The sequence below is a fragment of the Pseudopipra pipra genome, chromosome 6 (genome assembly GCF_036250125.1).
Source record: "Pseudopipra pipra isolate bDixPip1 chromosome 6, bDixPip1.hap1, whole genome shotgun sequence".
Classification (NCBI taxonomy): Eukaryota; Metazoa; Chordata; class Aves; order Passeriformes; family Pipridae; genus Pseudopipra; species Pseudopipra pipra.
In genome coordinates this window covers 63,631,343-63,658,627 of record NC_087554.1, presented here as the reverse complement: position 1 = coordinate 63,658,627, position 27,285 = coordinate 63,631,343, and the positions used below count along the sequence as shown (strand labels likewise).

Here is a 27,285-nt window from a genome sequence, read left to right as displayed (position 1 = left end):
TTTTGGTTTTTTTTTTTTTTTTTTTGGCAGGGTTAATTTTGAAGTGCAGGAATTCTGGTGTGAAGTCTGAATGTCACTAATAGCTGCATTTGGGGCAATCCAGAACCCCAGAGTATAAAAGCAATGGTCAAAGAGTTGCATCTGACATTACAAAAAGCTGAGGAAAACAAAATTAGGAGTAAAAACTGAAAATAACTTCTTTTTAACCTGTGCTAATGGGACAAACCAGCAGTTTGGCCATAATAGTTATACATATTTTTACATAATACATGTATTTTGATGGTAAAAACACATCCAGAAAGCTGCAGTTGTTCCACAGTGAGCACAAGAGCAAAGCAAGAGATAGTTCATTAAAAAAAACCTGAGAACAGAAAAATCCCAGCATATATCATCAAAAACACATGGATTCCTATTCCTGAAAGACTTGACAGCAATATCCCATTTCTCTACTCATATCCAAAAGTACATTTTCAGAAAACAGAATTCCAGAATTACCTGAGATTTCAGAACAAGAAGCTTCTCATTTAAAATGTCTGTGCTTAGGTTGGGGTTTTATTCTTCCTTATCTTTTCCCTCCTGAAGATAACCCTGACCATGAGAAACACAAAACATCTCCTCCAAAGGCATTTTTAATCCTGCATCTGGATGATGCTCCAGAGGAAAGGAACCAGATGTAGTAACTTAAAAGTTTCTGATGTTCTTATTCAGTGAAAAAGGAGGTTGATATTCCCAACTGATTGATATTCCCAGAGCATAATTCTTTAGGAAGAACCACAAATATTTAAATACTTGAAGAGAAATCCCAAATAGGAAAAAAGAATTACAAAGTTGACATTTTTATCTTTAGCTATTTAACTACACTTTTCCTCTAGGATATTGTATTTGAGGGGAGGGTGAATTGAAGGAGGAATGATGGCTGGTGCAGGCAGGGAATCTGACTCTGAAACAGCATCAAAGACTGTCCTAAGATCTCCTGGGATCCTGCCTGGTGCAGACAGAAAAAAATATATTAATAATGACCCAAATACACACCAACTCCCCTTTCTCCACTTGATTGTTGCTTCCTTTTATACACAGGAACTAAAATGCGGGTCTGTTTACACGTAAACAAACCATATGTACATTTTAATCTCAAAAACTGATGGGAATTTAAGTGTTTGGATTTTATCCAGCCATATAAAATGCTTTGTTTAAACTGAGATAAACCCCAAATGAGCCTGGCACAGCCTCTGCCCTGTGACAGGGAAGGGAAACACCACGTGGAGATGGCTGTGCACACACCTGAATCAATGTTGATAATTCTCCCAAAATTCTTCTAATTCTCCCAAATGAGATGAGATGAGAACTGCCCTGGGTTCTGAATTCAGCATCCAGGGGCTTCCTCTCCCCACTTATTACATCCCACCCTTCCCAGGAACAGCTCACTCAGGTAGATGGAATTATTCAGACCTTGAATCTGAATCCCAGAATGGTTTGGGCTGGAAGGGACCTTAAAGACCAGCTCATTCCACCCCCTGCCACAGGCAGGGACACCTTCCACTAGTCCAGGTGGAACCCTGTCCAACCTGGCCTTGGACACTTCCAGGGATGGGGCAGCCACAGCTTCTCTGGGCAACCTGTGCCAGGGCCTGCCCACCCTCCCAGCCAGGAATTCCTATAACCTGGAGACAGTGAAGACCCTCAGAGTAATTTCTTTGTGAACCAGCTGGTCACTGAAATGACATTAAAAAACTGGGGAGGACAGAGGCCATGGGGACAGGAAAGCCACGTTTTCCACGTGACCAACCTGCTGGACTGGAGGAAGGGGAGCAGAGCACTCCCTGAGAGCCTGGCAAAGGGAATCCATGAGGGAACTGTAAAAGCAAATAAGAGACTCAAGGGCTCCTCTGGAAGAGATTAGATAATGCTGTGCAAAGAGAGAGAGGGGTGAAAAAGCAGGGAGGGCAGGAGAGGTGGAGGGGAGACACACAGAGGTCAGGGGGTTCCCCGAAAGACACGGGTGGAATGGGATGAGAAAATGGGAAAAGCACACACTGGGATTGGAGCCCAATCCTGAGGCATAAGGGCACTACAACGAGGTGAATCACAGCTCCAGTGGGTTTTGATTCCTGTGACTGTTCTCCAAGCCAACCCAAACACTGATTTCCATGTTCCACTTTACCAACACAGGTAGGAAGTGTTTCTTCTGCTGAAGCTGCCAAATGAAATCACACCGTTCCCACTGAACACCCCACATCTAAAATCCACCTTAATAAAACTCTCCTGTTACCATTTGCCAACTGCAGATTCCAGTGTCAGTAACTTCAGGTAAACAGTGTAAAAAAGGAAAAAAAAAAGGAAGCATGAAAATAATGGGATTTAAGTAAAAGGACCAGTTCTCTTTGGTTCCAAGCTGAGGCATTCATAGAATCATGGAATGTTTGGTGGGAAAGGACCTTAAAGTCCACCTCATTCCAAAGCCCTGCCATGGGCAGGGACACCTTCCACTCCAATTCATGTTTGTGGCAACTGCAAGTCTATAAAGGTCCAAACTTCTGAGCTCAAATAAACATATTTATTAGAAGCTAAATGACCTAATAGATTTCAAACCTAAATATAACTATTTAAAACTACTTAACAAGCAACTTTCCTGTTGGAATTAGAATGCATTAATAATGAAATTAGAATGCATTAAGTAATAATCTCCTATAATGACACTGTAATACATTAAATAATTCTAACCCAAAGGGAGCCTGACCTCCCATGGAAAACATGCAGGGAATAAAGTGGGGCACTCCTGCACTTCTCCCAGTGCTGGCCAACCCCAGCCATGAACCTCACACAAGTCACATACACTAACTCCCAATATGTTTTAAAATATAGAAGCACTGAACTAATGTAAACTTAAAAAAAAAAAGAAAAGGCCTCAAAACGGTCTTTTATATTTCTCCACACAACATTTGCTAAGAATAAACCCTTTAGTCATGCTCTAGAAATTTGATGAGTGGTCCAGAGCAATGGTGGAATTGTTTTAGAAAATGCAAATAGTGCCCAGTGCCAGGATTATCCCGACATGTGGTGCCTGCAGAGCCGTGGGGATTAAATGTTTGACAGTCTCTGTTTGTGGATAATGGAGAAAACCCAAAACAAGAATCCCTGTGAGATGCTTGTAAACTTAATTTAGAAAAATCAAAGAGCAAAGCAACTGATTACACAGCTCTTGTTTACAGAAACAAGTTTTTAATTTGCCAGAAGATTTGTAAAAGCCAACACAAATGATAATCCCAGAATCCCAGGATGGATTGGGTTGGAAGGGACCTTAAAACTCAGCTCATTCCACCCCCTGCCACAGGCAGGGACACCTTCCACCAGCCCAGGTTGCTCCAAGCCCTCTCCAACCTGGCCTTGGACACTTCCAGGGATCCAGGGGCAGCCACAGCTTCTCTGGGCAACCTGGGCCAGGGCCTCCCCACCCTCCCAGCCAGGAATTCCTTTCCAATATCCCACCTAACCCTGCCCTCTGTCAGTGGGAAGCCATTCCCTGTGTCCTGTCACTTCAGGCCCTTGTAAAACTCATGCAGAGGATGCCCAAGAACATTTGAGGGTGAAAAAAAAATCCATCCATACGAATCCAACAACACATTCCTCACTATTTTCAAAACCACACACCAGCTCCATGGAATCACTCTGTTCCATTTTGAATTTCCAAGTAACTGGAATAGTTTATTCCATGTAGCACCAGAAGGTATTTGGTATTAATGAATTTTTCAACCACAATTTCCCCCAAATTTTTTTATGCAGTGCATGGCCAGCACATTGAAACTGGGACCTGGGAGTTACACACTCAGCTGGCACCACTGGAATTCAGACAGGATTGTCATGGGCACCCCTGTAACAGCAGTTCAAGTCACCAAACCTCAGTGACCACATAAAAATATTGTTTCCTTCTGATTCACTAACTTTGACAGGACTTCTATAAGGAGTTCCAATATCCTCACTCCCTACTCAGATTTCCAGCACAGCAGCAGAAGGAAATGAAGTGTTTTAAAAGCAAGGACAAAACCCCAGCTAAAACAGAGCCAATGTGTGAAACTGCTTTGAATTTTTCAGCTTACAATATTCCCAGGTGCCAGTGCTAAGTATTAGGGCATATAAATATATAAAATCTGGTTTAAAGATGTCTTGCCATTTAGTTTCTTTTTTTTCTTCCTAAAAAGACTCACACTGGAAGGTGGAATTCAGCACCACCAATTTTAAAGAGTATGGCACTTAAATGAATACAAAATATTGTTCTAAAAGACACATTCTCACCTTTTTTTCACGTGTTAAAGTAAGAACTGATGTATTTTACCATTTTTCCCCCATTCATGATGTGTTAAGGGTCAACTGTGTAGAATTAAACTAAAGCGAGGGTTTAAAAGTGTTTGATAAAAAGAAATGACCTTAAACTTGCTGAAATCATGATGAAAGAGACTGGAGCTCTTCAAGGCATGTTCTGGACTTAAAACTCAAGCAGCAAGGAAATATTATATTATCCATCTCCATATCTTTCTGTGTTTTAGAATGAAAGACTTCTCACACTCCAACATGAACAAGGAAAACCAAAACCTTTCCTTCTTTTTTCTGCTCCCAGTTTCTCTCCTTCAAGAAATGCTCATTAAAGGGAAAAGCTTCCAGGAATGGAAAATAGCATCCAGGACATTAAAAATCCAGCTTAGGAGTTCAAAACAACCCCCTACTCCAGGTGTTTGACTAAAAAGTTTCTAAATTTTCTTTAAAATTTTCATCTCAAAGCAACCTGCTTGTAAGGATCACATGTAATCTGGGATGAGTGGATTTTTAAACCTCTTCAGGACAAAATTACAAACTATTTGAAAACAGGGGTGATGATGTTTAACAAATTCTGTACTTAACACAAAACCTGATGCTCTCACACTTGGGATTCAGTGCCACACTCTCCTAGAAATAATGGAATAGTTATCTTGGATAATCTCACTATCCAAGTGAAAAAGTAAAGCTTTTGTAAACAGAACAACCCATAAATTTACTAAAATATTCTGGTTTACTCCAGTAACACTCCAGTGTTTATTTTAAAGACTATCTTTTAAAAAATGTATTTAAACTGCCAGTGTCTCCCTGCCTGCAGGAACTGACAGTGATACAGTTTTGGGTTGACTCACTGATACTGTGTGTTCACACAAGAAATGCACATTAAAGTCCCATTGCTTCATGCTCCAGGGTGGGTCCTGCACACAGGGAACTTTCCCCAGGGAAAAAAAAAAAACCAGGATATAAGCAACTACACATTTTTACAAGCAGCCACTGGTATCACAACTCTTATTTTGGAAAGCTGAAATTCCTGCTCTTTCCACCAAAACCAAATGCACAAACAGAAAGAATTGGTAAGAGCAGCATTAATCCACCAATTTTGACACTAATTTGTATTTTAGGATGATGAAAACACCTTTAAATTTTAAAGAAACCACGTTTGGGAGGATGCTGGTTGGTGTCAAGGTGCTGTTTCAGGTTAGATTCAAGAGGCCAGGAAAAGAACAGCGTGGAATTCTCTAAGACACTGGAAAGCAGCTACTACAAGAAGGAGATTTAGGAATAAAGAGCAGAAAATCCAGGATTCTCCAGCCAGGCAATCAGGGGTTTCTCTGCCAGTCAGAAGACTACTTAGCTGCCTTGTAACACAAGTGACACAGGGGCCCAGAACAAATGCAAATCTTCTACTGAAAAAAAATCAAAGGGAATCGTTGCCCCACAGCATCAGTATATCTATTCTTGGGAAAAAAAGGAGAGAAACCACTCATGAGTGCCTGCAGGACCTGTATCCCAGTCCTGCCCAGCAGCAGAGATCCAGATCAGCTGGTAACTATGAACTGTGGAATAATCCCCAACCTTTGGGAATGACACACAGCAGGACATCGCTCCCACCAACACCAATTTAACCACTCCCTCCACTGCTGGGGGTGTCCTTCCAAAGGGGGGTGGGCTGGGGGCTTCCCTCCCATGCAGAACACATCCTAAAAGGATAAACTTGTCTGCTGTGAGGTTTCCAGCATGGTTTATCTCGTTCATGGAGTGGGAAGATGTGTCAGGGAGCACAGGGCGGCTTCGCCCTGCAGGACAGCCCGGTGATCTCCCGGGTGTTACCCGAGTGTCAGAAGCACCTCGGGTGGGTGCTCAGCGAGGGAATGAGGTTCAGGAAAGAGCCTGGAAAAGCCGCCTGGGGGAAAGGGATGCAGGATGCCATCCCACTGCACATCAGCAGCGTTACCAGGCTGCCCAGAGGAGCCTTGGCTGCCCCATCCCTGGAAGCGTCCAAGGACAGGTTGGAGCAACCCGGTCTAGCGGAGGGTGTCCCTGCCCACGGCAGGGAGAGGGGCTCTCAGGTCCCTTCCCAGCCGAACCACTCTGGAATTCCAGGATTCCAGGACTGCCCTTCCACGATCTCGCCCTCCCCGCACGAGCCCCAGTTTAAGGCAGGGAGCGAACTTTAATCAAGCGAAGGCGAAGCAGCGCCCGCCGGGTCCATCACCCGCCGCAGCATCCGCACCCGGAGCAGCTCCTCGGGGACACCGGGAGCGGCGGACGGACCGGCGGGAGGCCGGGGGGGGAACCTCCGGGAGGGCCCCTTCCCTCCCCAGCGCTCCCCGGAGCGCAGGTGCCGCCGCTCCCCCCTCCCCGCCCCGGGACTGACCTTGCGCAGGGCGGGCACGAAGAGCCCGCGCCATTTCGGGCCGTTCTCCTCGCCCAGGAACTCGTAGGGCTGCGGCGGCGGCTGCATGGCGGCCGCTGCTCCGCATCGGGGCCGCGCCGCCGGGCGCTCCGCTGCTCACCCGCCCGGCCGCGCCGCCATGGCCCGGCGCGGGGGCCGCTCGGGGCTCGGCGGGGACGGGGACGGGGCCGGGGCCGGGGTCGGGCGGGGACGGGTCGGGCCGGGCCGGGCCCCGCTCGCTGCGGCCCCGCTGCCGCCGCCGCCCTGCGCGCCTGCGCACTGAGCCCGCAGCGCCCCCCGCGGGCGCCGCCGGGAGCGGGGCCGGACCCGCTCCAGGGCCTGAGGGTGTTCCCGGCCCGCGGGGATCGCCCCGGCTGGAAGCTGGATCCCCCCGGCTGGAAGGTGGATCCCCCCGGCTGGAAGATGGATCCCCCCGGCTGGAGGCTGTTCCCCCGCCTCGAGGCTGTTTCCAGCCCCACGTCAGTGTGGTTGCCATCCCGACCTGGAGGCTCCCTGTGGTGTTTCTCCCGACCTGGAGGCTGTTTCCCGCCGTACCTGGGGACTGTTTTGCTCCCTGCTTGGAGGCTGTTTCCATCCCCGCTTAGAAGTTATTTCCCTACCTGGAGGCAGTTTCTCTCCCTTCCTGGGGGCTGTTTCCAGTCCTACCTGGAGGCTGTGCCTCTGCCTTGGAGCTTGTTTCCATCCTTACCTGAAGGCTGTTTCCCTCCCTGCTTGGAGGTTATTTCCCCACCTGGAGGCTGTTTCCATCCTTACTTCGGGGCAGTTTTCCTCCCTACGTGGGTGCTGTTCTCCCTACCCAGGGGCAGTTTCCACCCCTACCTGAAGGCAGTTCCTCTCCCTGCTGGAGGCTGCTTTCCTCCCTACCTGGAGGCTGTGCCTCTCCCTATCTGGAGGCAGTTTCCATCCCTATGTGGAGGCTGTACTTCTCCCTACATGAACGCTGTTTCCCTCCCTACTTGGAGGTTATTTCCCTACCTGGAGGTAGTTTTCCTCCCTACCTGGAGGCTGTTTCCACCCTTACTCGGGGGCAGCTTTCTCCCCTGCCTGGAGGCTGTGTTGCTTCCCACCTGGAGGCAGTTTCCCTCTCTACCTGGAGGCTGTTTCCCTACATGGAGGCTGTTCTCCCTGCTCAGAGGCTGTTTCCCTCTCTACTTGGAGGTTATCTGCCTACCTGGAGACAGTTTCTTTCCCTACCTGTAGACTGTATCCCTCCCTACCTGAAGGCTGTTTCCATCCCTACAGTTAGACTGTTTTTCTCTCGACTTGGAGGCTGTTTCCATCCCCACTTGGAGATTGTTTCCCTACCTGGAAGCTGTATTCCTCCCTACTTGGAGACTGTTTCCATCCTTACCTGGAGGCAGTTTTCCTCCCAACCCCAGAGAATGCCACTGTCACTGTTCCCTCCACCCACTGACCACCCAACTCCAGCCAAACTTCCCCTCATTTCCCTCCCAACAGCATCATATCCAAATCTCACACCTTATCTGCCCCCTACTTCCCATTTTAAGACTGGTCTACAAAAGGAGTGGATAAATTAAATCAGGAAAAAAAAGTGCCTCTCTGCCAGCGAGATCCTTCTCTGTGACAGATTTCCTGGAGGAGCCTGGCACTTCCAGAGGCAGCAATAACTCCTTATGCTCTGTGGCTCAACTTTCCTGCCCCACCAGAGCAGCCTGGGAGGTTCCCAACAAAACACTTATTTCTGGGGGAAGACACTTGTTCCTCAATCTCAAACTGTGAGGAAGGAGAAAAAGGTATTTCCAAGTGTGACCTCGGGATAATTGTGGTGTGATCCACGGACCTGCAGTTCCACGGATCTGGGACTGCAAACTCTTCCCAGAGTCATTGGTTTAGACAGGGAAGGAATTCCTGGCTGGGAGGGTGGAGAGGCCCTGGCACAGGTTGCCCAGAGAAGCTGTGGCTGCCCCTGGATCCCTGGAAGTGTCCAAGGCCAGGTTGGAGAGGGCTTGGAGCAACCTGGGCTAGTGGAAGGTGTCCCTGCCCATGGCAGGGGGTGGCACTGGATGGTCTTTAAGGCCCCTTCCAACCCAAAACCAGTCTGGGATTCCATGATTCTATGACAATTCTGGGGAACAAACTGAGTTTGTCCACACATTTATTCAGAATGTCAGGAATTCCCATCCCACGTGCCTTGACAGGCCCAGATCAGCCTCAAGACCAGTTCTGTCTAGTGAGGAAAAGTTGTGAGGTGTGAGAAGCACAGATAAGATAATTTAGGAAGACAAGTTTGGTCATGTGTCCCCCTCCTAAATAAAATAATTCCTGTTATATAGAGCAATATCCTGCCTAATTCAGGAGAGAATTAGCAAATACCAGTGAAACTTTTCTCTGAGTCAGGAGAAACACATGGATTTTACAGCAATTTAAAAAAAAAACCACCACACTATTTTAATCATAATAGAAAAAGGCACATTTATAAAGTCATCAGAATGAATTAGACCCATTTGGAAAATAAATTAATACATTTTCACGCTTCATGGGCAACAAGATTCATGTCTGCAACCCCATTATTATAATCTCTGAAGTCATTTTTTTAACGACAGTTTATAACCTTTATCTCTAAAAATATTCATATTTCACAGAATGCTACATCAAGATTCATAATTTAAGTTTCAATTAAACTTTTCCCCAAAATAACCATCACCTGAGAGGAAAGAAACACAGGGAAATGTGCTGACTTAAGATTCCCCCTGGTCTCTGTCTGCTTTACATTTTAATGTTCCTTATTCTGTTAATACATGTCAGGGCCACACCTCGTGTGGGAGGAAGTTGGTTTTGCAACCCTTTTGTAGGATTTACTGTTGAGAGGCAACACTTCTGGCAGGGAGGGAAGAGAGGATTGTTCCATGGTGAGGAGTTTTACACATCCCTGTGGCCCTGGAGCATCTGGAATAACTGAATCTCTGCCTCCTGGTATTTGGGGCTCGGAAGAGCGAGCAAAGCTTTGCTTTGAGGGGGTTTGAATTTCCAGGAGTCGCTTTTCTGGTAAAGCAGGTGTCACCAGGAGAAAAAATTAAGAAAAAAAAGGCAGGTTAAGCCCTTTTTTCCCCTCAGAAGTGTTGTCTCAGCTCTGCACAGTAAAACATCAGCCACACACCTGCCCTCCTGTGCTAACCCACACTTCATGCTCAGAGGAGTTCAGAAAATCAGTTTTTCATGAAAAAATGTGTGTCAACTTGCCTGGTGCAAACTGCCCACAATGATCTGTGTTAGCCAACATCCTGTGAACTTCTGCTTTACAAGTATCAGCAAGCACTTTGTCCCTGAGGCCATAAAATTCTGGTTTATAGCAACTCTGCAGAGCACACTGAGATAACTCAGCTCAGGACCAAGATTATTTGACATCTCTCTCTCCCCAGACTCTTCCAGGTGTATCTCTGATAAAAGCTGGGTATCAACAGAGTTCAGAAGAGTCACCAGCATTGTCTGAGCTCCCCCTGTGCCAGCCTTGTGGGAAATGGGAAGCCTCCCTGACTCATCCCTGTTTGGGCTCCCAGGGAAACAACATGACTCAATTAAGGCAGGTTTCTGAGCTTCCCTCCCTTCACATTTGCTTTTGCAAAGACCATTTCCTCTGGATTGCTCAACAGCCTGCACTAAGACCAGCTCCTGTTGCATTATCAGTATTCAAAGGTAAAAAAAAAAAAAACAAACCCACTGAAGTAGTTTCTGATCAGTGCTGATTCCCAGCTGTAAATTAAATGAAAAGTGACTGTTTATGCCCATATTTCCATTTTCAGCTCTGTAACAAATAGAGGCAGTGATCAGACAGTGAATCTGAATTGCACATCTAAATGGACTTGGGTTTGGTAATCCTTGCTAAGCTCATTTTTCTGTGAAATACTCTACATTCACGTCAAAGGCTCTGAACATTGTTTTCAATCTCTGATAAAACCCTTAATTCCATATCAGTAGGACCCTTAAGCAGGGCTTATCCTTCTATTCCATTACTTTCATGTAATCTAGAGGGCTGCAGACTCCAATTTAAACGGAATCAGAGAGAAATCACCCAGAGAACCACCCCGTGCCTGTGCTTTTTCAGACCCACCAGTTCTCAGAGGAGGCAACGTTCCAACCAGAGGCACGGGAATAATATGGATAATCCCACCACAGAGGCTCTTCCTGCTCCACCTGTGGTTGGAGACCCTCACGTTGTGCTGGTTCCTCAGGTGGACAAGCCCCCGTGCAGGTGGCTGGACCTCACCAGGCCCCACAACTCCTTAATCCGCGACGCCGAGAAGTCGTGGGCAAAGGAGAACATTCCAAACGCTGGCCTGGGAAGCACCACGCTGCCTGTTTGATCCGTGCCCTTGAGAAGTTCACTCAGTCCCACATTCCAGAGGGAAACCTCCCCACAGCTTCCAACCCCTCACAACTCAAAGCGTCTCTTGGCTTCGTCGGCGATCATGCCGGCGATGGCGAGGGAGGAGGTGGCAGCGGGGGAAGGGGCGTTCCTGACGTGGAGGACCCTGCTCCCGAGGTCTCCGGTGCCTCCATCGAACACAAAGTCATCCACCAGATTCCCGTCGCTGTCCAGCGCCTGAGCTCTCACTCCGGAGGGGCCCCTGCAAAACCAAGGAGGAGCTCAGGAGACATTTTCCTGCTGCTGGTGGAGATCAATTCCCTTGGGAAGGGGGACAGTGAGGAAGGCAGAGTGTGGAGTCAAAGCCTTTTAGGGGAGCTTGAACACTCGTGAGGCAGAGCAGGGGATGTCTCACAGTCATGGAATCGTTGAGGTTGGAAAAGCCCTCCCAGACCATCCAGTCCAACCTGTGGCCGATCCCCACCAGCCCAGAGCACTGAGTGCCACGTCCAGTCATTCCTTGGACACCTCCAGGGATGGGGACTCCAAACCTCCCTGGGCAGCCCCTGCCAATGCCTGACCACCCTTTCCAGCAAGAATTCACTGCCACAGAACAAGGGCAGGCAGCCAAGCAGAGGATCTTCTCTGTCCTTCCTGGTTGAGAAGTTACTCTCCCACACTGCCACAAACATGCCCCATCTTTCCAAGAAGGAAACCCTTTGTTTTGAAACACCAAACCTCGTCAGACATGAATTTCATGCCCCTGATGTGCTGCCAGACCTGGGTAACTCCTTCTCACCATGGCTGGCCTTTTCTTATTCTGTATTTTCTCCCTGCAAACGTTTGGACAGTTAAACCCTCCTCCATGTACTCAAATGCCTCCTCTTTCCTCACGAGCCTCTTCAGTCCCTTTGGCATTTCTGAACTCCTCTAAATTAGTTTCTCTCTCCACACAGCAAGAAACCAAACACAATTTTATTGAGATGATTAAACTAAGTCACTATTCACTCAGTAGCAACTCACAGTCTGGTTTCCCCTCTGAATTTCATGTTTTGCTTCCTTTGTGAACTCACATTATGTTCAGGCTACTGAATGTGTCACTAGGATAAAGAGGCCTTTTCTTTGTAGGGAATATGTCACAAGACTTCATTTCAGGCTCTGGAGAGTGTAGAAAGTCACATAACTATTCATCAAACCTGCCTGTACACAAGCAAATACCATAGAGAAGATTTTCCTGTACAAAGTGTCACAGAATGGTTTGGGTTGGAAGGGACATTAAAGACCAGCTCATTCCACTCCCTGCCATGGGCAGGGACACCTTCCACTATCCCAGGTTGCTCCAAGCCCATCCAACCTGGCCTGGAACACTTCCAGGGATGGGGCAGCCACAGCTTCTCTGGGCAACCTGTGCCAGGGCCTCCTCACCCTCACAGCCAAGAATTTCTTCTCAGTATCCCATCTCACCCTGCCCCCTGGCATTCTGTCCCTTGTTCTGTCCCTCCAGGCCCTTGGAAATAGTCTCTCTCCATTTTTTCTGTCAGCTCCTTCAGGTCCTGGAAGGCCACAATTAGGTCACCCCGAAGCTTCTCTTCTCCAGGCTGAACAATCCCAATAGTCCCAGCCTTTCTCATAGCAGAGGTGATTCATCCCTCTGATCATCTTGGTGCCTCCTCTGGACTCACTCCAACAGCTCCATGTCCTTCCTGTGCTGGGACCCCAGAGCTGGAGGCAGCTCTGAGCTTCGGTAACATATTTTGGTGCAGGAAGAGAGAGAGCCCATGCCATGTTTGCCCCTGTTAAAACAAGATTTTCAACAAAGCCCCCGGGTGTTCCTGACAGGAGAAGCTTCCTTTACCTGAGCACATCATTGGTGGTGACCTCAGGGATGAACCTCTGGAGCTGCTTCACCTGAGCACTGAGGGAACAGGCTCTGTACATCTCCCCCACGCCGTAGGACACGTTCCTGAGCACCAGCTTCCACAGCCCACTGCAGGCAGGAAAAAAAAAAATCACTGCAGCAAAACCAAATCTCCCACCAAAATGCAGCCAGGTCCAACTAAAGCTGTCAAAGAAGGCAGCAAATGCAACTGCACGGCGGGAATTCCCATTCCCAGCATGGGGGATCCCATATGCTTTCTATTTGAGGAACATATGTTTGCCCTTCCCTGCTTCAGTAAATCTTTTTTTACAGGGATGGAGCATTGCATTTACATTCTCTGGGAATTAACTCTGAACTCCAGTCAGGAGTTCACAGCCTGTTGGATGGAGCTTGGAGCTACCTGAGATAGTGGAAAGTGTCCCTGCCCATGGCAGGGGGTGGAATGAGATGGGCTTTAAGGTCCCTTCCAAACCATTCTGTGATTCCATGATTCCTTCCTACATCCAGCATTTTTCTCTGGTCCAGTCAAATGCCAAGGGAAGACAGACATGACACTTGGGACTTTTTCCCCACAATCATCCTGAAAAGTTCATCACACTCCTAAACCCCTCAGCTTTCAGTCACTGAATCTTGCTGTGCCTTTGCAAACCTTGTTTGCTTGCTCTGCTTTCCTCAAGTCTTCCCCAATATAAAAATCCATAGGCAATGATGAAGGTGCTTTCAACTATTTACTGAATAAACTGAATTAAACTGAGCTGTTTGACAGAAAGCTCTTTTCCAGTGCCCTGACCTGTTTTTCAGCCTTTCCTTGGATCCTCCATAATATTTTCATATTGTTTTTCAAGTCTAATTTCCAAAATGGAGCACTTGGTAATAAGCATTCCTACAGATCACAGAATCCCAGAATGGTTTGGGTTGGAAGGGACCTTAGAGCCCAGCTCATTCCACCCCCTGCCACTGGCAGGGACACCTCCCACTAGCCCAGGTTGCTCCAAGCCCTGTCCAACCTGGCTTTGGACACTTCCAGGGATCCAGGGGCAGCCACAGCTTCTCTGGAAAACCTGTGCCAGGGCCTCACCACCATCACAGCCAGGAATTCCTTCCCAATATCCCATCTCCCCCTGCCCTCTGGCAGTGGGAAGCCATTCCTTTTGTCCTGTCCCTCCAGGCCCTTGTCCCAGGTCCCTCTCCAGCTCTCTTGGAGCCCTTTTAAGCACTGGAAGGGGCTCTAAAGTCTCCTTGGATCCTTCTTTTCTCCAGGCTGGACACCCCCAGCTCTCCCAGCCTGTCTCTCTCCCAAGAATCCTCTGCAGGTATTTTAATTACACTGTCTGGGTTGATTAAAGTATTACAGTGCACTGGACCAAAACCATTCCTGGAACAGCTCCACCAGCACCTTCTGATGAGCAGCCACATTCCCAGGCTGGCTGAGACATGTCCTGCTGGTTTATGAAAATTCAAATATAAATCACACAAAGCCAAATGCCTTGGAGAATTCCACCTTTCCTGGCACAACTGTCTTTAAACACACCAAAAACTCGGGGAAAGCAGGATTTTTAGCGAGAAGTGGATATTTAAAAAAGACCATGCAGCAGACAAAAAGGACAAAGCTTTACCTGTAGGTCACAGCATCCAAAAAGTCTCCAGTGCTGAAGTCAAACAGGTTGTAGCCCTCTCTCTTAAAGGCCAACACTGCATTAGGTCCAAGCCAAACACTGCCGTCCATCCTGGGCGTGAAATGGAATCCCAGGAAGGGGAACCGGGGGTTGGGAACCTGCAGTGGGATCACAGGAGTTATTGCAGCTGCTACAAACAGTTTTATTTCCAACCACTACAACCAAATCCCAGTCACTGAGCCATAAAATTGTCTCCTGCGCTTGTTCTTCTGCTTGTTAATTGTGCAGTTATAGCCTGTAATTAATTAAAGCACCAAAGATGATGCAGTAAGGTAAGGCTGAATCTTAGAAGGAAAACAAACAGGGGGAAAACAAAAGTCCACACATGATTTCTCAGGATATAAATCAACCCACAACAAAACCAAAGACACACTAATGCTATTCACCAGCAGCAATTACACTGCAATAAAAGGGACTGCACAATATTAGGAAAACCTCACAGGCCTGTACAGCTCAAAACAACCTGCACTCAGCAGGTCTGATTAATATTAACACTAAATATAATAATAATAATAACAACAACAATAATAATTGGAAAACCTCACAGGCCTGTACAGCTCAAAACAACCTGCACTCAGCAGGTCTGATTAATATTAACACTAAATATAATAATAATAACAACAATAATAATAATACATCCGCAGCAACAACAACAACAACAACAACAATAATAATAATAATACATCTGCAGTTTCCTTTTTTGTTCCAGTTCCTCCCTCCCATCCCAAGACAGGATCCTGGATGATTCCCAGGTGAAAAGAGGTCAGACAAACACCCAACACCCAGAGTTCCACAAATTTCATAAAGATCCAGGCAAATTCAAGCTCATATTCAGAAAGGCAGCATTTCAATGTACTGCAGAAAATGGAATTCCCTCTTCTTGCTTTATAACTATACTTTCTCTCTGGGATTGCTCCTCTTCATCCCATTATTTGTCTATTTTAGATGGTAGAAGGGTTGTCCTTTTCCTCCCATGTCTATTTTTTTGTGACACAATGCAAAGCTAATTAAAAAATGAGGCTGAGAGGCAAATATTTAAGTCTGGTATTAGTTAATAATCGGGTATTTAACTGGTATTAGAACTGATATATAACTGGCATTGATAAAATAATAATTAATAAATAATTAATAAAGTGATAATTGGATATTAGCACACAAGATTAAACCCTATGTTTCACCCCAGAATGATTTAGTCTGGAAAAGACCTCCAGTGTCCCCTGTGAGCTTCCTGAGGGTACAGTCAATCCTCTCATTCAGACTACCAATAAATACATTAAACAGGACTGTTATAATTACTTAAATAATAAAAAAAAATTATATAATAAATAATTAATTACTGTTGTCTCTCATTGAGACTTCTGAATCCTCCCTACAGATTTATTTTAGAACATAAAGAAATAAGCCAGAGTTTTTCTGGACAACGTGGCTTTCATTATGTTTATTTTTCCCCCTATTAAACAAATAAACAAACAAACAAAAATCCACAAACAAAACAAACCAACTGACAATAACTCCCCACGTGGCACTTCTATATTTTCCTTAAAAATTAACCAAAAAAAATGCTGTTCTGTCAAAAAAATACCCGACTCTTCATCCACACGTTGAGCATCCCTAACAGAAATAACCCTGGAATTTTGCCTTGTTTCTGCAGTTTTAGCAGTTCTTGGAGCCCACAATCCAGGGGACACATACCGGGTAAATATTCCCTTTCACCAAATAGCACTTTTCTGGTTTCAGCACCAAATAATCCCCCCGGAATGGGACGATCCTGGGCTCGGGGCTGCAGCCACTGATCTCGGAGAGGCGGTCGGAGTAAAGCCCTGCACAGGTCAGAAGGTGCCCACAGGAGATTTCCTCACCCTTTGGAAAAGAACAGACCCCCAAACACACAAAAATTCAGTATATCTACTTAAAAGCAGCTCAGGAAAAACCACGACCATGTATATGTTTGGTTAAATAAGGCTGTTCATTGATTTCACCCCACAGGGCGGGAGCAGTAATGATGTTTTTTTTATATCCAAAAATTCACAGCACACAGATATGGAGGGCTGCTAAATATTTAAACACCTTATAATCTAATTAAAGAAAATCAAATCACAAACTATTACCTCTTTATTTAGCTCATGGTATTTATTTTTAAATTCTATGGGTTTTTTTTTCTTTCAACTAAAAATATTTGCATCAAAAAATACCAGTATTTGGTGAAGGGATCTTAACAGATTTTGGAAGCTACTTTATAATGAAAAAGCAAAAACAGAAGGAAAAAACCAGCAGAACTAAATATATAAAACACTGGAAGGGTTTTGAGGTTGGTTTTGGTCCAGATATTCTTCCTTGAGGGTGACAAGGTCACAACCCCATTTCCTGGGCAGCTCTGACTTGCAGGAACACCACCTGCATAGGCAGGTGTTTTACATCTGCTTGTGGCTTTCTTATAATAAAATGACAATAAAATGATGCTAAATCCCTCCTTATCACTTTACAGATGCCAAAGTCTAAAAGCAAACAGGAAAAGAGGTGTTTGTCACCAAATGGACGAGTCATAAAAGGAATCCTTGGAAAGACAAGAGTAAGATTGTGCAAATAAAGCAGATAAGGGACAGTGAAACACAAGTGAGGCAGCAGAAAAGTTACACTTAATTATTTTACATTATTATTATCATCATCAAATTTGAACATGCTCATTGTTAAGAACTGATTGCAGCTGTTTCATTAAATCAGGCTTAGATGATTAATCCACCAGGACTCAAGAAAAAAAAGTCTTAAGAAAAGGAGAAGCAGCTTCCTGTATGGAATTTAAACTTCTGCCTCGTTCTTACCTTTTTGTTCCTAACAAGGACTGGGTACTTCAGTCCTGTAACAGAATTGGACAAGAGAAGGAATTAATGGAAAAAGCAACAGAGAACTGACAGAACATGCAGCTTGTCACCAGGAGGGATTTCTCCTTTGGAATATCTTCAAGTTATGGAACAACTATAGTTGTCATAACTGATGTTTTTGGACATAACTGTATTTATGAATAGGGGTTTTTTTTTATTCTTCCACATGTGTGGCAGGACAGATCCAACCTGCCTTTCAGGATAAGGAAAACTCACTATCACAAGAACACACATGCAAGATTCAGCTAAATCTGATTTTAATGGGAGAGAACAACCTTATTCCTCAGTTTTACTACTGTTTTCTTCCATCAGCTTGAAATGTTTCAGCTGAAGGGTGACCTGCTTGCAAATAAACCCCAAAGTGAGTCTGCTGAATACTCTCACTAACATAATTTTGCCTTTTTTCTCATCCCTAGGAGACAGAAAGGTTCAAAAATTCATTTCAGTTAAAACAAACTGAATTTTTGAACAAAATCTCTGGCAGGACTCTAGTAAATGGAGGGCAAAAAAAAAAATCCCTGCCTTACCATCTTCACTTCCTGGAGAACTTTCTTTAGCCATCTCCATGTTTGTGACTTCAAAATCCATCAAGATTGTCCCACCTGCTTTCTGGAAATCTTCAGCATAGGACTGGGCCACTTGTTTGTAATTCACAATGCCAGTGTATGGAGAATCAAGGGCCATCAGACCCTGGAATGGCATGAAAGACAAAGAAGAAGAGTGAAGGCTGGAATATTCCATCTGGAATGATGTGCATTGCCATGAGAAGGGAGTGCTGGTGTCTCCCCACTTGCTCAGCTGGATCTTGATCATACAAAAAATGTTTTAAGGAGCAGAGACAAAATGTTTACAAGACAAAAAAAAACAAAAAAAGGATAAAAAAAGGTTCTTTTCCAGAAAATTTTTGTCTGCTCCTACGACCACTCATAACACCAACAGCAAGATGCCAGATGAAACAGGGAATTTATATCCAGGTTTTCCTTTCAATCAAAGACAGACTCATGGACAACAAATCTGTATTCCATAAACTCCACACGTTTCTCCTGCTGTGAAAACAAACAGGCTGAGAAGTGCTACATAACAACCACTCCTGTAGGAAGCAACTGGACTGAAACTCAAGCACGGGAAGGAATTTTCAGGCTCTTCTGAACTTGTCACTCATGGAAATTACCTCAAGGCCAGGAGCATATTTATGTTAAACTATGAAATGCTGTCACCTGAGAAACTGAGCTAATAAGAAGTACAACAATTCCTTACCCTGCAGAAGGGCTCCTTGGCTTGGATCTCCTTTGCCCCGATGAGTTTCAGCCCTGGGACGTTGTTCTGCAGCCCCCTCTCATACAGAGCTTTGAGCCTCGGAATTTCCTCCTGTTCCACGGCTACAATCAGCTTTGGGAGACACAACAAGGCACAGCAGTGAGCAAAACACACAGAGCCAGGGCAGGTCTGGCATCGAGCCCAAGCAAAAGGGAATGAGTGAACAGGGAATTACATAAATCAAGTGTGGGAGGGGAAATGGTTGGTTGCACAAGATTCTATAATTTAATATTATTGCTGACAAAGCACTAATATCTTATGGAGAGTGAAAAAACAAACGTTAAACTGCAGTTTTAAGTTACTGCCAATGGGTAATATTTGCTAAAAGTACCACGAGACTACAAATCTGAATGTGAAAGAAGAGAATATGAATTTAAAGAGCCACTGGGATGTTTCAAAAGTAAATAAAACTGAACTTAAAACCCAAGAGGTACAAATCTCAGTCTCAATAAGAGAATAAAGGTATGTTCTGACATGGTGACTGCACCAGCTCCACTTCATTTACCCACATGGAGTTTGCTCACAACCACCACAGGAGGTGGAATACCTTGAATTACCTGTGCCAGGTTTGCACAGACCACAATACTTCCAGGCCTAGCTCAGGTCTGGCCCACAGACATGAAGATCTCTAAGCCTGGGGCTGTTTTATGTAAAACTTCCTGTAAAGCCTCGCCATCCTCTTCCCTGGAATGAACACTGCCAGGGAAGTATCATAGACTCATGGAATTGTTTAGGCTGGAAAAGCCCTCTAGGATCACAAGTCCAACCATCACCCAGCAGTGCCAAGGCCACCACTAACCCATGTCCCCCAGTGCCACATCCCCATGGCTGTTAAATCCCTCCAGGGATGGGGACTCCACCACTGCCCTGGGCAGTTGTGCCAGGGCTGGACAACCCTTTCCATGAAGAAATTTTTCCCAATATCTAATCTAAACTTCCTTTGGTGCAACATATGATCACAAAAAGCCATCTCAGCCTCACATATAAAATGATGAAATTCAAAGTTATCCCTCAGGGCCAAGACCTCGGGGTTAGGAGAGACAATCCTAGGGAAACAGTAGCCTAGTGATGGCTGGAGAGCCCTGAACTGAATTTTAGGAATAATTAGGAAAAGGATATGAGATAATACAGAGAACTCTAGTATTTTAGTGCAAAACTCCAGAGTCTGACCACACCTGGAATGCTCTGCACAGCTCTGGTCCTTGCCTTGTACCCAAGACACACTGAACTAGAAATGGTTCAGAGCACAAAGACAGGACGGGGAGAGCCATGAAAAAGCTTCTCCAAGAGGAATGACAGCAGAGTAAGTCTCACCAGCTGGGAAAGAGGATTTTGGGGGAAGAGGAGATATTAAATTATGTGCAACTTGGAGAGTGTGAGCCCAGATCAACAGTTCACCACCTCCTCCAGCACAAGGGCCAGGGGCCATTGGGTGAAGGTTGTAGGAGCCAGTTCCAAAGTGGTGTAACTCCATGCAGCGGGTTGTTGATCTCTGGAAGTGCTCCTCAAAGTGTGCTCTGATGCAAAAGATTTTAATGGAAAGGCACTTGGAAGAGAAAATTCATTGAGAGTTACCACAGACAGAAGAGCTCAGGCTCAGAACAGAACCTGAGCTGAACACAGTTGGAAGCTTGGAGAATTAATAATTTGCTTGTCATCTCTCCTTCCTTCCTGGGTCTCTGCTTACAGACAACTCCAGAAACAGGATATGGGGTTGGGGAGACCCCAGACTGAATCAGTGCAGCCACCCTTCTGTGGTGGGTGGATGTAACATGGGATGAACACGTGGAGCTGGGGCACATCTGGAGTGGTTTTCAAGTCACTGTGACTTTTCAGAGCGTCATATGCCAGGAAGTTTGGCAAGCACACACTGAAAGTCCGTGTGATCCTTGGAGCTACACAGGTGCCCCTCCATGGGAGTTGGATTCCACCATTACCTGGGATCAGAGAACTCCCTGAGCTGGAAGGGATCCACAAGGATCATCCAGTCCAACCCCTGGCCCTGCCCAGGACACCCCAACAATCCCAGAGTCCCTGGGAGCGTTGTCCAAACCCTCCTGGAGCTCTGGCAGCCTTGGGGCCGTGCCCACTGCCCTGGGGAGCCTGTTCAGTGCCAACCACCCTCTGGGGGAAGAACCTTTCCCTGAGATCCAACCTAACCCTGCCCTGGCACAGCTCCAGCCATTCCCGTGGGTCCTGTCTCTGGAGAGAGAGGGATCAGTGCTGCCCCTCCACTGCCCCTCATGAGGAAGTTGTGATTCCATAATTCTATTCCAGCTCAGCCCACAGATAAGGAGAATTATTATTTAGACCCAGAAAAGCAACTGATTTGAGTTGCTGTAAACTAGAAAACAAAAGGGGATTATTCATCCCGAAGGCAGTAAGTGTTGCAGAAACTCCTGTTTTTGGGAAAAGACCACAACCAGGCCTATGCTATACATCACACAGCCTCAGCTTCCAAAGGTGAGGTAAGAACAGACAGGAATTCCTGTACCTTCCCACACTGTTTGTATGGAATTCCCTTCTGGTCACAGTACTGGTAGCAGAGGGCTGCACCCTGCACACACAGCTTGGCCTTCAGGGAGCCAGGGGTGTAGTAAATCCCACTGTGGATCACACCACTGTTATTTCCACTCTGGTGATGAGCTAAAAAAAAAGGAAAATACATTATTAAAATACATTTGTTCACACTTAATCACTTTCAGCTGCCTGAAAAGTGGGTTATTTGAGGTCCTGCCTTAAATCAGCGTTGCAAGAGATGCTCAAATGAGTAACTGCACAGCAAACACAATGAATTCCTCCCTTGGTCTCAAAAGGTTAGAGAAACACTGACACAGCATGACTTGGTTAATGATAATCCATCCCACCTTACAATGTGCTGGATCAAGAGGGATGAAAACCCCCAAAACCCACAAGTTTCTCCTCCAAGAGCAAATAAATAAAAAAAATAAGATAAAATATTTTACATGCTAAAATTAATTTAAAGAAGTCTAATTTTTACAATTAAATGTATCCATCCCCTGGGGTTCCTTCAGTTCCCTGCAGGACCTGCCCTTGCCCTTCTACAACCTGCACTGCTCCGTACTCTGGTTGTTCACCCTCCTTGTCCTCTCTCCTGACATTCCTGCACTGCTGGAGCCCCAGGAGCCAGACCTGCAGCTCTCAGACAGTGAACATTCAGGATTTTTTAACTTAAAGTCTGACACTAAGTTTAAAGTCTGACTTCAGCTTAAAGTTTGACTTGGAAGTCCCAGCAGTGAAGCACAGACTGATGAAAACTCTGCTTTTCCACTGAAGGATGTGTCCTTGGGAGAAGAGTAAAAGGAATTTTTTGTTAGGGTAAAGCCAGTGGTGCCAGGAAACGAAGATGCTGGTCCCAAGGGGAGAATCATCACGGAATCCCAGAGTGGTTTGGGTTGGGAGGGATCTTAAAGCCCATCTTGTTCCACCCCCTGTCATGGGCAGGGACATCTTCCACTATCCCAGGTTCCTCCAAGCCCCGTCCAACCTGGCCTTGGACACTACCAGGGATGGGACATCCATCACCCACTTCAGTGACAAGGGCTCTCCCACAGCAACTACAGGGATGTCCATGAAATCCTGAGGTTTTGGCAGCGTGTGCTTTGGCACAGCCTTTGGAAGGACTGGTCACCTCACCCGCTCCGTACCCAGCTCCTTCTCCTTCTCCAGCACGGCGAAGGACAGCGAGGGGTGACGCTGGATGAGCTCCCGGGCTGCTGCCAGTCCCACGATCCCGGCACCCACCACCACCACGTCAAAAGTGCTGCGGAGACACAGACACGGCCGTCAGGGGAGGGGGGAAAGGGGGTATAGGGAATACAGGGATGTAGGGAACATAGGGGACAGGGGATATAGGGAGTGTAGGGGACAGGGGAAAGGGGAAAAGGATAGGGAGTAGGGGAATGGGATGGGGGATAGCAGAAGGGGAAGAGGATGGATATAGGGGATAGGAAAAAGGAGAAAGGGGAAAAGAATAGGGAGTAGCAGAACTAGATGGGGGATAGGAAAAGGGGAAGAGGACAGATATAGGGTATAGGGGATATAAGGGAAAAGGGAAAAAGATAGACAGTAGGGGAACAGAATAGTGGACAGGAGAAGGGGAAGAGGACAGAGATAGGGGATATAGGGAATATACAGGATATAGGGAATAGGGGACAGGGGAAAAAGGTAGGGAGTAGGGAAACGGGATAGGAGATAAGAGAAGGGGAAGAGAATGGATATAGGGGATAGGGGATATAGGGGACAGGGGATATAGGAAATATACAGAATACAGGGAATATAGGGACAGAGGAAAGGGGGAAAGGATAGGGAATAAGGGAATGGGAGAGGGATAGGAGAAGGGGAAGAGGACAGAGAGAGGGAATAGGAATAGGGATAGGGGATATAGAGGATAGGGGATATAGGGAATAGGGTGAGGGGAGAAAGGATATAGAGGATATAGGAGATAGAGGAAGGGGAGAAGGGATATATATATAGGAGACAGGGGAAGGTGATATAGGGGGGAGACGTGAGGGGAGGGGAGGGGAGAGGGGAAGCGGAAAGGTAAAGGGAAAAGGCAAAGGGAAATGGATAAAGGAAGGGGCAGGACGCGGTCCGGGGCGGTCCGTCCCGCTCCCCCCGGCCTCACCTCCTCCCCCGGCTCTGGACCCGCCACAGCGCCGGGGCCCCGCCCGGGCCCGCGCGGCCCCTCAGCGCCGCCGCCATCTTGGGGGCGGAGAGAGCGCCCGGCCGCGTCCGCCGAGTCCGCGTCCTCCTCCTCCTCCTCCTCCGCCTCCACAGCCGCTCCGCCGGGCCGGGCAGGGCAGAGCCGGCCAAGGTTCGGCCCTCGGGGCAGCCCGGGGGCGGTGACAGACCCCCGCCTGCAGCCGCGGGTCCCGCCGGGAGGACAGCCCCGGTCAGGCCTGGAGGGGGGCGCGGCCCCCGCCCCCCGGGCTGCTGCTGCGGACGCTCCAAATAATATCTCCCTTTTCTCTCTCTCTTCTCCAAGGAGGTGATGATGGTGTTGGGGAGACTCGTGAAGAAGCCGCCGTCGCCGCCGGGCAGCTGCAGAGGGTTCTGGGGATGGCTGAACGCCGTGTTCAACAAGTAAGAGTGAGTCGCTGGGCAGTAATCAATTATCAGGTCCCGCGGGTCCACAGCGCGGTTTGTGGAAGAGAAAATCAAATTCCTGGGCTGCAGAGAACTTAATGCTCTTCTTTCCCTCCAGATTGCGTGTCGGTGCTTGGCAGGGGGCGTTCCGTACCTGCTTCCCATCCCAAAGCTGTGACCCTCCAGAGGAAGGTCTGTGCTCTGCCCCCTCCATGGAGTGGCCACATGGATTCTGTCCCTAAGTCCTGCTCTTCTTTGACCCCAAAACTCATTTAAACATGTAGCAGAACCAAGCCCCTTTACTTATTCAGAACAGCATCAAACCAACCCATCACTTACAAAGGGATTCAGGCACAGAAGGGTTTCAGATTTACTTTTGAAAGAGAAAACCCTTCTCTGTGAAGCTTTCTCTGCCCATAAGTTTTGCCAGGAGCTAATAGTTTTGCCTTATGTCTTCTGGCTGTGTGGGAAGGGTTGTGTGGTGTAGCTGATCACTGAAACTAAACCAGACAGGAGCCTCTTCCAGGTCTCGGCCTTCATCATTCCTCACCAGACTAAGAAATGCATCCTTTTCCAGAATGGACCCAAGAAATTTAACTATTGCTGAAGTGTGGTTTTTATGAAATACTGTAACTGTTGAGAAAAAACAGGCTGCCCAAGGCAGTGGTGGAGTCACCATCCCTGGAAGTTTTCAAGAAATGTGTGGATGTGGCACTTGAGGACATGGTTTAGTGGTGAACGTGGTGGTGGTGCTGGGTTGGTGGTTGGACTTCATGATCTTAAAGGCCCTTCCCAGCCTTAACAACTCCATGATTCTATGAAAAGGATTTAGGAACTACATACTTGTGACAGGTTTCAAGATGTTTCTATATAATCAATGTTTGAGAGAGAAATTAGCAGTTGTGAAGCCTCTGGGAAGAAAAAGGCTTTTTTTTTTTCTCTCTCCCTACAGACATGGAAAGAAACAATCAGGAAGGTTAAGTCCAGTTGCATTTGCATTCTTTTTTTTTACCAAAAGCATCTGCCATTTAAAACAAGTTAAAAAAAAACTCCTGCCAGACTAAGAACCTCACAGTCCAAACGATGACACGTAAACCACGTGCAGTAAATCACATCCTTAGTTTTCTGGTATCTTACCACACACATAAGCAGATATTTGCCGTGGAGCTTTTTAATTGCCAAGGGAATAACTTTTCCACCCTGTGGATGCTCTTTGTGTCGTGGCAGGGTGGACTACGAGCGGATCCAAGCCGTGGGCCCCGACCGGGCGGCCTCGGAGTGGCTCCTGCGCTGCGGGGCCTTGGTGCGGTTCCAGGGCTCCCCAAAGTGGCAGCAGGACTACAATGGGCTCCCCACGGGGCCCCTGGGCAAGTACAAGATAGAAGCAATTAATGCCACCGACTCCTGCATCATGTACAGAGGATTTGACTATCTGGGTAACGTGAGATTGTTCTTAATGGACTTGATTTCAGTTGCGTCAGAGTATCGATAACTGTGTCATTGTCTCGTTCCTTAGCAAGATACTGAGAAATCTCTCGTGGGGTTTTTTTCCCTTAAAATGGCTTTATGAGTTCCTAAGGTTTTGCTGGAGGTGTGTGATTGGGAACTTCATCAGCCCTTGCCTGAAATGTCCGTAGCACTAAGGAAGTGCCAAGAATTTTGATGAGCTGGAAGCAAAAAGCACTATAAATATTCTTTTTCTTCTACACCAAACCATGATTTTGGTGCCTCTGAAGTCATAATTCTGCTTGTTCACCAGGTATTTATGATGTCTTCAAAGACAAAATGCAAACACTTGGTTTCTTAGAAAAGATTAAAAAGGTGTTTCAGGTCTCCTTTAAACAGCAGAAACCAAAATAGGTAACAGTTACTGTTATTATTATTTTTTCATAGCAGGGGACCTTGAATTTCCTGCATTAGCACATTTCTGTGTCAGTCATTGTTTATCACCCAAACTTGTAGGTTTTTTGTGACATGCCCATGCCAGAGCTCTTCAAATCTTACCAAAAGGGTTTTCATTTATTTGAGGTACCACAAAGGGACTTTGGAGATTCATTGTGTGTTATGGCCCCCTGTATACAGGAACTTGTTGCTGGGTGGGTTTGGAGGCAGAACTTAACAACCAGCACAGGATGGTCCTGGCACTCTGAAGCAAATCCTTGTTTTTATCTTTCCAGATGGTCTGGAGCACGTCACGGACATCAGGCTGGAGAAGTGCATGTACATACAGGACGAGTGTCTGCAGAGGCTCAGCGAGACAAACAACCTGCAGAAGAGTCTCCTCCAGCTGAAGATCATCTCCTGTGGGAATGTCACAGACAAAGGCATCCTTGCCCTTCACAAGCTGACGTACGTGAGACCCTCACTGCTTCCACCTCAGGCTGTTTTGGGATTGTGTTGGGTGGGGGAGCTGGAGTCTGGCTGTTCCAGATGTGTGGGGCTGCTCCCTGTCACAACATCCTCTCATGGAGGTCTCAGGGCAGACCTGAGTCCTTGGGCATGGGATGCACTTGGATACTGCACCTCTGCAGCTAAAAACCTCAAGCACCCACTTCATAAAAAGCTTCTATTATAACCAGTCACCATTTAAAATAATTACAGTAGAATGATCCTTTCTCTAATTTCTTTGTGAGCAGTTAAATAGTAGTTGCTGATTTTCTTTTTAAATATTTACAGGAACCTTGAGTATTTGTATCTGAGTGACCTTCCTGGAATCAGAGAGAAAGAAACCACCTTTCACGCCCTTCAGCAGGCGCTGCCAAAGCTGGAGCTGGAGCTGGACTTGGAATAAACACGACAGCACATGACTGAGATGTGACTTCCTAGTATTTATCATATATTGCATAAATTAATTTGTAGATGCTGCTGTATTTCCAGGTGTGAAAATAAGCCCAGCTCTCCCAGTGCAGCCTCAAAAAGCTGCATGTGACCTTTTCAGAAATTATGCACTGAAGTTTTGTTAAGCTTAAACTAAGTGGTGGATAGCAACAGAGAAGGCAGGTGTCTGTACAGAGTCACGTTTCCTGTGTTCATAGGGAGCTGTTAATACCTCAGTGAGAAGTGTTCAGCTGTTTTATTGCACAGAAATAAAGTGGCAGTGACAGTGGGGAGTGAAGCCGCAGCGCTGGGTGCGGTCGGTGCCGGGTGTTGGTGCTGTGGGAACAAGGGCTGTTCACTCTCAGAGAATCCCGCCCAGTCGGTGGGAGCTGATTTAATAAAAGAGGTCATGGGCCTTTTTTTGTGTTATTCATGCTTTGACTTCTGTTGTGTGGTTGCAATGGAGTCATCTACAGGCAGGCAGGGTCACCTCCTCAGGAACACTGAAGGGAGCACGGCTGTCTGGCAGTGCAGTGGCTCTTGGATACGCCCTTGTGCAC

General features: G+C 46.6%; 3 protein-coding genes across 5 annotated transcripts in view; 1 reads left to right on the top strand and 2 right to left on the bottom strand.

Moving 5' to 3' along the window:
* The window catches only part of SOS2 (SOS Ras/Rho guanine nucleotide exchange factor 2), a 42,624-nt gene extending 35,707 nt beyond the window's left edge, over positions 1-6,917 (bottom strand). Inside the window, exon 1 of the mRNA XM_064659683.1 lies at positions 6,686-6,917. Coding sequence (XP_064515753.1) covers positions 6,686-6,772 — 87 coding nt within the window. The 5' untranslated portion in view covers positions 6,773-6,917. The remainder of the gene's footprint in view (positions 1-6,685) is intronic.
* Positions 6,918-9,131: 2,214 nt separating this feature from the next.
* On the bottom strand, positions 9,132-24,073 carry L2HGDH (L-2-hydroxyglutarate dehydrogenase). 2 transcript variants are annotated; one of them, XM_064659661.1, is made up of 10 exons: positions 23,448-24,073; positions 22,468-22,583; positions 21,294-21,445; positions 18,740-18,871; positions 18,010-18,172; positions 17,423-17,457; positions 16,296-16,463; positions 14,544-14,701; positions 12,904-13,035; positions 9,132-11,310 (listed from the first exon to the last, which is right to left on the bottom strand). In XM_064659661.1, exons 1-10 carry the CDS (start codon positions 24,071-24,073, stop codon positions 11,115-11,117), a joined length of 1,878 nt encoding a protein of 625 aa, XP_064515731.1. In that variant the 3' UTR covers positions 9,132-11,114. The 2 variants fall into 2 exon arrangements, with proteins under 2 accessions (XP_064515731.1, XP_064515732.1); XM_064659662.1 differs by lacking the exon at positions 23,448-24,073 and having other exon boundaries at positions 22,457-22,564.
* Positions 23,808-27,154, top strand: DMAC2L (distal membrane arm assembly component 2 like). 2 transcript variants are annotated; one of them, XM_064659679.1, is made up of 5 exons: positions 23,859-23,911; positions 24,027-24,100; positions 25,136-25,344; positions 26,086-26,257; positions 26,585-27,154. In XM_064659679.1, exons 3-5 carry the CDS (start codon positions 25,320-25,322, stop codon positions 26,697-26,699), a joined length of 312 nt encoding a protein of 103 aa, XP_064515749.1. In that variant the 5' UTR covers positions 23,859-23,911; positions 24,027-24,100; positions 25,136-25,319; the 3' UTR covers positions 26,700-27,154. The 2 variants fall into 2 exon arrangements, with proteins under 2 accessions (XP_064515751.1, XP_064515749.1); XM_064659681.1 differs by lacking the exon at positions 24,027-24,100 and having other exon boundaries at positions 23,808-23,911.
* Positions 27,155-27,285: the final 131 nt, after the last annotated feature.